General features: G+C 41.9%; 1 protein-coding gene across 1 annotated transcript in view; it reads right to left on the bottom strand.

The window, feature by feature from the left end:
- LOC138249740 (solute carrier organic anion transporter family member 2B1-like) overlaps nucleotides 1-12,476 on the bottom strand; it is a 464,484-nt gene that overhangs the window by 298,174 nt on the left and 153,834 nt on the right. The window contains exon 3 of the mRNA XM_069203799.1: nucleotides 11,191-11,328. Within this exon, the coding sequence (XP_069059900.1) occupies nucleotides 11,191-11,328 (138 nt within the window). The remainder of the gene's footprint in view (nucleotides 1-11,190; nucleotides 11,329-12,476) is intronic.

The following is a 12,476-nucleotide window of genomic DNA, read 5'->3' as shown; positions in this document are numbered from 1 at the left end:
GTCCTATGGACCACTGCCTACTCTGAAAAAAACGAAACCAAATGGTTTCAGAATTTTTCTTTTTGCAGCTCATTTTCCTTTAAGGAAAACGGGCTGCAAAAAGAAAAAAAAAACTGTTTTATTCAAAAAGCAGTCACGGACATGGTGGTCTGCTGTCTCCAACAGGCCACCATCCCCGTGAGTGCCTAGACTCGCTATGGGGTTGCAAACTGCGACCCATCTCATTAATATTCATGAGGTGGGTCTTTGCGACCCCATAGCGAGTCGCAGAAGGTGTCTGAGACACCTTTCTGCATGCACGTTTGCGAGTTGCAATTTGGAAGTCGCAAAAGAAAACTTACCTACATCTGGCCCAAGGTTCTCAAAGACAGTCATAGGCATCACAAACATTCCCACAGGCATGCACACATACAACACACATCTGCAGACACAACAGACACCTCCCCCACCACCAGCTCCCTTGCAGTCACATCTCCACTCACACCTGCCAGCACTGCTACATCACACACTGGTCCTACTACCATTGCTGTCATACCCTCAATCACCACAACAGCAGACTCACCGACACACATCTCACACACCACATTCGCACTCAGCAAGAATACCGTCTCTGCCACCTGCAGCACATCCACCTCACTTGCACACACCACAACACTCCCTCACACATATCCCATTCCCTCTCCCTGCATCTCTGTCCCTCCTCCCAAAAAATGCATACGTACCCACTCACCCCCCCAACATTCAGCCACTGCACATACAGACATTGCACACACCAGCATCCATGTAGAGCACACAGACATGTCAGACAAGCACTCCCTCTACCTCCACTACAAACCCTCAATCATGTGACTGCCCACGGGTACCAAAAAAGTTTTCCTTGCCGCCCTTGACCTCTTCCCTACTCCTCTCCCAACCCGTCTTCCCCGTAAACGGCGTGTCCCCCTGCCCCTCTCAGGCCCTTCCACCTCCCATTCATTGGGTGCCTACTCTGGTGTTTCCCTTGCTCCGCCACTGAGCAAGGATTCTAGCCCTCCCATTGCCAAAGTCAACCCTCCCAAGCCCAAACCAAAATGTGCCCCTTCCACATCCAAGCCTCCCCCACCACCCCTGAGGTGCCTGCCTGTCCCATTGCTGCCCCTATGATGTGGAGGCCTATTTGCAGTCAGGAGTCAAGTTGGGTCCATGTTTCATGGACAATGTGTCCTGCAATCGTGGACATTGGACTTGCCATTGGCACGTTTTGTATATAGTTTCTTTCTTTTGTTGTAGAATACAACTGCCCACATCTCTGTGGTTGGCAAGATGAGATGCTTTTCCTGGTTTCGTTCTACATGGTGGTGTGACATCTGTGTGCACAGGTGTGTGAGGTCTGTGTGTGGATTGTGTCTGTGTTGTTGCATGTGCTGGATAGATGGTTTGGGCCATGGGGATGTTATGATGTGGGTGACTGCTTGCTTGTGTGATTGTATGGGTTGTTGTGTGCATCCGTGTATATAGTGCTGCTTGCGTGGATTTCCTTGCATGTTGGTTGTACGTGTTGTGTCACCTGTATCATTGTTTGGATGTGTGTCCACAGCTACTGATTGTGTGTCAATGCTACATGGAGTTCATGGTGTGTGTATGTGTGGTGTCACACAACGTGCCTGTCTATGCCAGTGTTGAGGTGTTTGTGGACTAGTTGTCGTTTTGTGGTTATGGGGTGTGTTGGTGGTGTTGGTGTGCATTGTGCTGTATGTTTGGCACGTATATGCTTAGCTTTGTTTGTGTATTGGGTACTTGGCATTGACGTATATTATGTGTGCCTGTGTTTCGCCTTCGCTGTCTGTGGGAGGTATGTGTGTTATGTGTGGGACTGTATCACTGCCATTTCCTCCCCTCTGTGTTAGGTATACTTTCGGTTGTCGTCTTCGTCGTTGTCGGTGGTCTTGAAGGTGTATGGCGAGATACAAAGCTGGGAAGACAAGCAGTTCATTTGCCATGGCGGCCACGGAGGTGTCTCTGTGCCTAGAGGTGAGTATTTCTTTGTGTTCTTTCTGTTTCTGCAAGGTTTTCCATGGTGGCAATGCCACACAGGATATCCCGGCAGAGTGGTTACTCAGAATATGGAGGGTAGGACATTGGCTTCTGCCTGCATGAAGTTGGCTTCCGCAGACAGATGCCTCTTGTCAGCGGTGGCGGTGCTGGCGGTGAGTTGTCTGTGTTGCGTTGGGTTCACCGCCTTACTCGTTATATGGCTGTCTGTACCGCCACCCTGCCGACGGTCACAAGACTGCCACCGGCATGGCGGTTCAATTACTGCCAAACTAGGAATGACCACCTTAATCTTTTGTTCACCCCTCAAGTAAATAATATGTTTCTCCCCAAATCACATGCAAAAACACACTCTATTTGCTGCACCCCTCAACATTTTTCAATACCTCACCTCACCTGTGCTCGCAAGTCTCTCAGCTCAACTCCTTCATTGTCAATTTTTCCAAATCCCCAGGATGGCAGCTGTTCAATTGACTGATCCTTTGTCAATTGTGGCTCAACCTACATAACCTACTGCAATTATGCGTTTGGCTAGTTCATGCCACAGCAACAACCATCAGACATCTCTACAACCTATACTACTTCACTGCTAGCAAAAGCTCATTGGGCCTTCACTCTCTGACTTTTAGGGCCAGATGTAGCAAAGCTTAAGCGGGTCGCAAACGGTGAAAATCGCCGTTTGCGAGTCGCTAAAGCCACTTTGCTATGTAGAAATGCATTTTGCGAGTCGGAACCGACTCGCAAAATGCATTTCCGACTCGCAAATAGGAAGGGGTGTTCCCTTCCCATGTGCGACTCGCAATGGTATGCATTTCATTTGCGACCGCGATTGCGGTCGCAAATGAAAGCGCAGTTACCATCCACTTTATGTGTCTGGCATAAAAAATAATTTTTCAGGTCAGGCAGTGGTCCAATGGACCACTACCTGCCCTGAAAAATACCGAAACTAAAGGTTTCGCCTTTTTTTCAAAGTGCAGCTTGTTTTCCTTTAAGGACCAGATGTAGCAAAGCTTAAGCGAGTCGCAAACGGCGAAAATCGCCGTTTGCGAGTCGCTAAAGCCACTTTGCTATGTAGAAATGCATTTTGCGAGTCGGAACCGACTCTCAAAATGCATTTACGACTCGCAAATAGGAAGGGGTGTTCCCTTCCTATTTGCGACTCGCAATGGTATGCATTTTCATTTGCGACTGCGATTGCGGTCGCAAATGAAAGCGCAGTTACCATCCACTTGAAGTGGATGGTAACCCAGGCGCAAACGGGAAGGGGTCCCCACGGGACCCCTTACCCTTTGTGTCTGGCATAAAAAATAATTTTTCAGGTCAGGCAGTGGTCCAATGGACCACTACCTGCCCTGAAAAATACCGAAAATAAAGGTTTAAGGAAAACAGGTTGCACTTTGAAAAAAAAAGGCTGCTTTATTTAAAAGCAGTCACGGATATGGTGGTCTGCTGTTCCCAGCAGGCCACCATCCCCGTGAGTGCCCTGAATCGCTATGGGGTCGCAAATTGCGACCCACCTCATTAATAATAATGAGGTGGGTCTTTGCGACCCCATAGCGACTCGCAGAAGGTGTCTGAGACACCTTACTGCATCCCAATTTGCGAGTTGCAATTTGCGAGTCGTTGGGACTCGCAAATTGCAAGTTGCAATTTGGAAGTTTGCTACATCTGGCCCTAAGTCCTTCTAAAACAGGAATAATCCACTAGCCATCCTTTCTTATTTCCAAAACTCTAACACCCACAATCATCCTTCATCAAGGCTCCGGGCCACTTTTCTAACACCCACAAACATCCTTCATCGAGACACCAGGCCACTTTTCTGACACCCACAATCATCCTTCATAGTGGCACTGTGCCATTGTATCCATCTGCCAGTTCACTAGCAGTTGCCTTTAAACTCAGGTTGCAAGTTGTTCATTACATTCAAGTCACAGTGGCTATATTCTAATTTAAAGCATTGGAGCAATTAAAAAACATCTTGTATTTTCAACCACTAAATTCACAATTAGCATGTTGGCAAAGATTAAACAGTGATATTGTGGCAGCTGGGAAGTGGGACACTCACAATAGGTATAAATATATCAGTTACACTACATGCACGCTTTCGAACTAACCCTGCCTTTCATTCACCACACCAACATTAAGGTGGCTGACTAATCTACTAAACCCAGGACGCAATACAGATTTCTTACTTTAGTCTTAATCCTTCAAAAATTGCCTTTATATCTCTCCCAGCTAGCCATCCTCACTCCTAAACCCATAACTTAAAGGGACAACCCAGTGAATTATACCACGATAGCTCACAAAATCCAAGCAGAAATCATCAAAAAAGGAACATTCTAGAATGCAAATTGATGGCAGCTGCTGCAGATGTCGAATTGGCTAAAGAAAACTGTTTTTTTAACTCTACACCAGAGGACAGCTTTAAATGCAGCTGACCAATACTTTCTAACAGGCACCTTGTGATCCTCATTGATTTGTGTTTTTAGCCTCTTTAGGTCTTATCTCTCAAATGTAATCATACTCATTTAATACCAACCTCATGTCTACCAGTATTCATTTCAAAAGAACTGAACCATAAAATTCCTCTGTCACACCATCGACCAGCGGTTCTTAAATTTATGACTTTTGTGGACCGTCACTTAATCATTACTGTAATCCAGAAACCCCCACTGAATCATTACTGTAATCCAGAAACCCCCACTGAATCATTACTGTAATCCAGGGACCCCCACTGAATCATTACTGTAATCCAGAAACCCCCACTGAATCATTTCTGTAATCCAGAAACCCCCACTGAATCATTATTGAAATTCAGCGACCCTCACTGATATATTACTGTAATCCAGAAACCCCCACTGAATCATTACTGTAATCCAGAAACCCCCACTGAATCATTACTGTAATCCAGGGACCCTCACTGATATATTACTGTAGGCCGGGACTCTGGCCTAAGCAATTTCCATGATTTGAACCTTAAAAAAATACACAGAAATACAGATACAAACATTCACCAAACAAATACATAAACGCTGAAATGTTAAATTTATCTCACAAAAAAAATCCCAAACTGTAAATGTTATTTTTAAGGAGAAGGTTGGAGCTTTTCTAAATTCATTTGAGGCTGCTCCAATTAATCACATGTACAAAGCATTTTGCATGACGCAAACTGCGAAATTCGCAGTTTGAGCCATGGAAAACGTGCATCGTGATGCACATTCCCATTTTGCGAGTCGGTACCGACTCGTAAAATGGGAATGCGACTCGCAAATAGGAAGGGGTGTTCCCCTTCCTATTTGCGATTCGCACCGCGATGCAGAATTGCTTTGTGACCGCGAACACGGTCGCAAAGCAATTCGCAGTTAGCACCCATGTGAAGTGGGTGCTAACTCATTCGCAAAAGGGAAGGGGTCCCCATGGGACCCCTTCCCCTTTGTGAATGGCGCCAAAATTATTTTTTCAGAGCAGGCAGTGGTCCAATGGACCACTGCCTACTCTGAAAAAATTAAACCAAATGGTTTCATTTCCCCAAGTGTATTGCAACTCGTTTTCCTTTAAGGAAAACGGGCTGCAATACAAAAAAAAAAACTGCTTTATTAAAAAAGCAGTCACAGACATGGTGGTCTGCTGTCTCCAGCAGGCCACCATCCCTGTGAGTGCAGGGAATCGCAAGGGGGTCGCAAATTGCGACCCACCTCATTAATATTAATGAGGTCGGTCTTTGCGACCCCCTTGCGATTCGCAGATGGTGTCAGGGACACCATTCTGCATATGGTTTTGCGAGTCGCAAATTGCGAGTCGCTCCGACTCGCAATTTGCGAGTTGCAAAATATTATTTCTACCTACATCTGGCCCCAAATTCTTAATTTCTAGCATCCAATTTGAAATAATTTTATACATACAAAACGTTTTAAATTTAAAATGTTAAATTTTGCTTCTTTATTCTTATGTACATTATTCAGTTGTTGATATAGTTTAGTTTACTAAGCAGTCGCGGACTCCCTACACGTCCTTTCTGCCACCCATGGGGACACGCAGCACAGGTTAAGCACCACGGACATAGACTAAACCTGTCTCATCTGGCCTATACACTTGACACACCTGACCTCACCTTGACTGTAATGCACATATGTCTAATCCTTGTAAATGTATGTCAATTAAGTATTTGAATATCTGTATCAGCCATGCAATTAACTCCTTTCTTTGTTTCTATCTACAGTTTTGTTCCTTTGTACTGTATTGATCCAACGCATGGCACTTCTCTTAGAACCATTCTTCAATTTCCCAGTAAAAACAAATGGACATTTGTAAGGATGAAAGACAATGCATAATGTGGTTCACAGCTGTTAGAAACACAAAGGAATTGATGGCCAGAAATAGGAAGATCTGAAAATGCTGAAAATGCTATGACTTTTCAATCAAATGCCGCAAAGCAATAATAACCGATGTAGGATCATTAAATATTAAAGTCTTAGCCTAAATTCTTACTTTAGATAGCCATTAAGGTCAAGAGCTAATGGCTCAAGGCAATGTGTAAAAGTATCCTTCTGGGATATGCCCAAGTGTTCAGTTCACAGAGATAAACAGGATACCCTTTGAACATCTTGGTTTACCTGTGGCAGATAGGCCAGAGCAGCAACACCGTCCACAGAGACAATGATTCAATGCTAGGTGTAAAATCAATGCTGAAATATACAATCTAAAAGTCCAAACCGAGTTATGTTAAAATGATGAGATGTCACTAGGCAGAAATAGTAAAAAATTCTCAAGGGACAAACATAAGTATCAAAAGAAAATTGATTAATGAAAGAAGTAAAATCTGAAAAAGAAGCATGAAGCAACAAGACAAAGTTTAAGAAAACAATATATCTCCTTTATCCAAAATGTCAACCAAGGCCAGCAGATCATTGGGATTATCCTGAGAAGGGAAATGGCCAGTTACAGAGGTGCTCCAGGTAGACCAGATAGCATCATGGCACTCTATTCCTCTGCTGAGCACAATGCAGAAAATACCCAAGAAGCTTCCAAAGAAAGATTTCTGGGTGAATTCTGCAGTGTTCTACATTCTATTCAAAATTCTTTGCCTAAGAAATCAGAGCAGGGAACGTGTTTGTCTGTGACTTACTTCAACTAATACTAGATGGAATTATATATTTAATCAAAATAATGGTTATAGTCTACTTTTGAAGATGGAGGCTGCAGGTAGTTTTGTCCATCTATACTCCTCACCCAATGTAGTCGATTGCTCTATATCTTACGAGAACTGCACTGCTCTAAATTTTAAGAGCAGTCTGAGCTTGGACAATAGGGTAGTAGCCCCTTGTGTATCAATGCTGAGACTCAATGACTGAATCTTTGTAATGAAGAAATAAAAGTAATAGATGCCAGTAGAGATCCCAATTACTATGTCTGTCAGATTCTTCATACAAAAAGGGCCAGCTTGCTGAGTAGATGCTAGATTCTCTTTGTAGAGTGAAATGCAGCAGTGTTCCAGGCAGAATATATTTCCGCCACTGACATCAGACCATGATGTGTCAAATGTCCTGTCATTATTAGGACTCTATATTATCTGAGTTGGGAGGTATACCATGTCACTTGGAACAATCATGTATTTTCACTCTTGCACTTTTTACAATGCAAAGCAATGTCTGTGAAGAAGATGCCCAAGATCCAATGATTTATTGAAACACCACACCTGAGGATGTGACCAGATTTTCAATATAAGGGTTCTGTAGAAAGAAATAACCTGCTAACACTTCACTTGGCCCCCAGCTTGGACTGCTTATGCGTTAAGGCTATGTATCAACATCTGGACGAATTGGGAAGTTAGAGCAAGTTCCAAATGGCTTCAGATTTGTCAAGCTCTGAAAACACTGGGGCAGACCACTATCCTACTAATATTTAGAGTACCCCTGAGGCTAAGTCAGACTGAGAACCTTACAAAACCAAGGGCCTGATTTAGACTTTGACAGAGAGGTGATGGAGTACCGTCCTGCCAAAGTGAAGCTCCACCGGCCTCATTTGGGTGAAATTTTGGTATTTAGATGGAAGAAACGAATCGGTCTCTGCCACCTACGTATACCTTTGACAGCCTGATGAAGCAAGGGCTATCGAAGGTTTGTCCAACTGTGCACCCGCCCCATTTAAAGTGGACAAACACAAGGCCAACTTTCACTGTCCATCACCACCAGGTAAAACCTGGCAGTATGAGGCAGTGAAAACTGCCAAATGATCTCCTTGCCATGGGAACAAACTCCCATGCTGAGAGAGGTCACTGTTTTTTTTAAATTTAAAATAAAAAAAATCACACTTTGGGATGTTGTTTTTGAAAAAAGAAATTGTTGAAAGCTTGACTTATGTCTCTATCATTTAGAGGGAATAGTCCATCAAACTTTCAAAGCATTTACAGGAACCGCCATGACAATGGTTCCTGTACATGCTAGAGATGTCCACTCCACTGGGCCAGTGGACATATCTAAACTTTGCAAGCTGAGTGCACATTATGATGGTGGGATTAAAGTACTACAAGATGGCAATAATACTTAAACTGTCAAAGTTAAAGTCAGGTCCAAAGTCTTTTCCTCTCTGTCACTGAGGACCAATCTTTAGTTTACCAACCCTTTGGTTTAATAAACATTAACTGCATGCATTCAAACATCAACATTTTCTTATGTGTTGACATTGTGCCTCTGCATAGCTAGAAATGTTGTTTTGATTTACAGTGGATATGACAAACCTTCCACAACACAAATTTATGAGCTACTTAATGCTGATACACACTCCTAAAAAGGAACGAAGCATAACCTCAGCAGTCTTTCAACAAAACATTTTATAATATTATCAGCTGTTTCAGAAAACAAAATTCTTAATAGCAAGGTCAGTGAAGCCAAAAAAATTAAAATAAGTTTAAAACAAGTCATATTTCTCTCACGTATGCCAATGAACCGTGCAATAACCACATATTAGCTGTTCTTATACTTGATTGTGACTAATGGAAAACACACTGTTGAGACAGTGCTCGATGGTGCTTAATACAGGCAAATGCAAGATAATATAAATATCTCATATGCACTGTTAAGACATATTAAGTATATTGGCAACATTGTATTTCATCTCTTCTTCTGCCTTGTATTTCACCCTGAGTGAGATTCTCAATCCTTTCTCCACTTCTGCTTGCAAGTTACGGCAGAAAAATACACCTCACAACATTTTTGCACAAGTCATTTCTGTTAGAAAGGTAAATTAGATCATAATTTATGATTAAACTCTGTGGCAAATAGGTTGTTTTGTGTAGACATTGTTACTGACCTACTATACTATACACATTGTGACACTCATGATGTATACATTTTATCAATTATATAATTCTTTTTCCAGGACCATACACATCCTTTTAGAGGATGTAGTTCCCGTTAATATAATTCCAGTTTACTAGTTCACTGGAACAAATACTACATTTGAGTGAAAATGATGAAAAGTAGCAGACAGGAGACAAATATCGACATACACATATTCCGTTACTAATAATTTGATCTAATTACAATGTCTCCTAGTGTAGACTCAGACAATGACTCCGTTCAATGCCTGAATTGTATTTCCTCTGTTCTTCATTTATGACTTACGATGAAATCATCAGTCTCAAAGTTTCTTTGTAGGTTCACTTCTTACCAATATGTACCAATCATTCAGATCATTATTAAGATATCAAAATATCAACCTTTTATTAATATTTATTTGTATAATAAATCCATTAAAGAATATCAAAATTATCAAATTAAAGAGCGGGGATGAACACTGAATAATATATCAAAAACATAAGATAAAAAGTGCTTCACGCCTTTCAATAATAATAATTCATAAACAATAAATGGGCTCACACATGCAATTTTGTATTTGATAAGTGGCAATGGTCATACCCATGTAAAATAATAAAATATATAAATCAATACAAGTAAATTTTTTACCAAGACTGAAATTGGGGTTTACATACTACAGGTATTTCCCCAGACTTAGAGCCTCATTACGAGTTTGGAGGCCGGAAAAGGCTGCCTGCCAAACTCCCATGTTCAGGAGGCCGCCAGTGCAGTCTCCTTCCTGCCGTCCCTATTATACGTTTCCTGCTGGGTCAGAGGGCGGAAACACTGCAAGCAGACAGTGATTTGCGCCATGGGTCCTGCCAGGGAGGTCCCCGCACTGCTCATGCCCATGCCCAGCACCCTGTCTCTGCCAGCCTTTACATGGTGGTGAAACTGCCATGTAAAGGCCAACAGAGAGAGGGGTCGAAATCCCCAGGGCAGCGCTGCATGGACCACTGCCCTGGTGGACTGGACTGCCAGCACTGCCAGATCGTCGGGTGGCTGAAAAGTGGCGGTGCTGGCAGTCTGACCTAGGCTGAACCGCCACGGTCAAAATATGACAGTCACAGGACTGCTAGACTCCTAATTAGGACCAAACTAGACGTTCCTCACTCTTGCAAGGAGAGGATTTGTGTGGCTAAACAACCTAGTCCATAAAGCTCACTTCCTGTCACTCACTTCCTGTCACTAAGCTTTGATGCACCTCGTGTCTTTTATGAAAACCCTATCACACCCTGCCAATAGAAGCCTATGGTGCTTAAAAGCTTAGCCGGTCACAGTTAAAACCAATTGCTTACTCCTCTCGCACCCACAATTCCTCTTCTCAATGGCAAACCGGGCACGAAACTATCTAAACTATACACAGGACTTACTCACAGATCTCCTGCCATCCTCCAGGCCAAAAACATATTATCAAGATCAAATAATAGATTAGTTTTATTTCTCATATTTAGATTATAGAATTAAAAGTACACAGTTATCTAAGATCCTTAGACCATTTGCAGCAAAGTATGGGCCAGATATATGGTTATAAAGATTCTTCATAAATCTTCAACAGAGCATGATAAATTGAAATTGAAGTAATTGAATGTATATCTTGAGAATTGGTTGCATTGGAAGGACAGTAGCAGAGAGTGCTAGTTTTTCGTACTGTTTGTTTGGCTAGAAAGGTAGCAGGTTTCCATTTCAGTTTATTTACTATCATTTCTGACAAGTGTGACGAAAATTGTTTATCAAAGTGAAATCACTTTTTAGAAAGCTATATTTCTTGATATATGTTCATAAGCTGCTACAGCATCAGTACCTCATTGAATGAAGCCATGAAACCGGACATCTGACTCGATAATCCAAAACGCTTCTCTATTGTTGAAATCGAGCTTTTGAGATAATTGGAAACCAAGAGCTGGGAGAACTGGAGAAGTCCATGACAGCAAACAAAAAACTAGAAGAGACAAAAATTAAAGGTCATATGAAGATTAGGTAATGAAATACAAACCTCCATGAAATGAATGCTTTTTAGAATTAAATCTTAATAGTGTTTTTCAATGTATTTTCTGTAGTGTTCTTATTATACTGTTCAAAACATCATTTCAGCAGTCAAAATAAAATAACTTTCACAGAGTTAGTAGACCAATTTTATGATTAAATATAAAACACCTGATTTAGGAAGAATCTGCATATAACATTAAGGGAACACCACTGCAAATAAATAGAACACGTGAGAAATGCTCAAGGTTAACATTATATAGGTTAACATAAGCTAGATTTATTACTAAGTGTGAGAAAATCATCTTTTTGCCATGATCCCCCCAATTTGTTGACTGATACTGGTTTTACTGACTCTGACTGTGCCCTGGGCTCCGCTAACCAGGCCCACTGCTCTATTTAGAAGGTGTATGGTAATTAGGTATTATTATAATTGGCTCTGACAACTGACCTATAATTACTTAGTATATGGTAGGGCGTGTGCGGTTAGAGGCCTAGTAGTTTTAATGCACTTAAGTGTGCACTGCTGTGATGCCTACTGTCATTGCAAAAGCCAGCCCTGCCTTACAGGCTGCTTTTAAAGTAAAAGAATGTCCAAATTTGACTTTGGAATTCAAAGTGCCTCTAAGTTTGAGTTACCTTATTTTTATATATGTTACCCCTAAAGTCTACCCTAGGTTCCCCAAGGTTAGGGTGCAGTGCAATCATAAGCAGGGACATTATACAAGTTGTTTTATAATCCCTGGTGAGGGACAAACTGCCAGTGGAATTTTCCCCCATTGTTATGCATTAGCCTCATTGGCTAATGGGAAGACGTTATTTAATATTAATAAAGTATATCTTTTGATAGGAGGGAACTAAATATTTCATTCAAGGTATCAAGGTAATAGTTAGAATAAATCCAACAACTTGTCAAGGTAAGATTTATTATAACTATTACAGGAAAGTAGTTTTACAACATTACCTAAAATCAGCCTTGTAGTAGCCTTTCCTGCTTAGCCAGCCTTTGACAGGCTGAACCAAGCTGCCTTTATGAGGTGTAAAGTGGCCTGGGCTGAGACAAATGAGACTTCTGGTGGGAGGAGAACTGTAGCAGTAGATGCC

The sequence above is a fragment of the Pleurodeles waltl genome, chromosome 8 (assembly GCF_031143425.1).
Source record: "Pleurodeles waltl isolate 20211129_DDA chromosome 8, aPleWal1.hap1.20221129, whole genome shotgun sequence".
NCBI classification, from domain to species: Eukaryota; Metazoa; Chordata; class Amphibia; order Caudata; family Salamandridae; genus Pleurodeles; species Pleurodeles waltl.
This window is presented reverse-complemented; position numbering and strand designations above follow the sequence as displayed.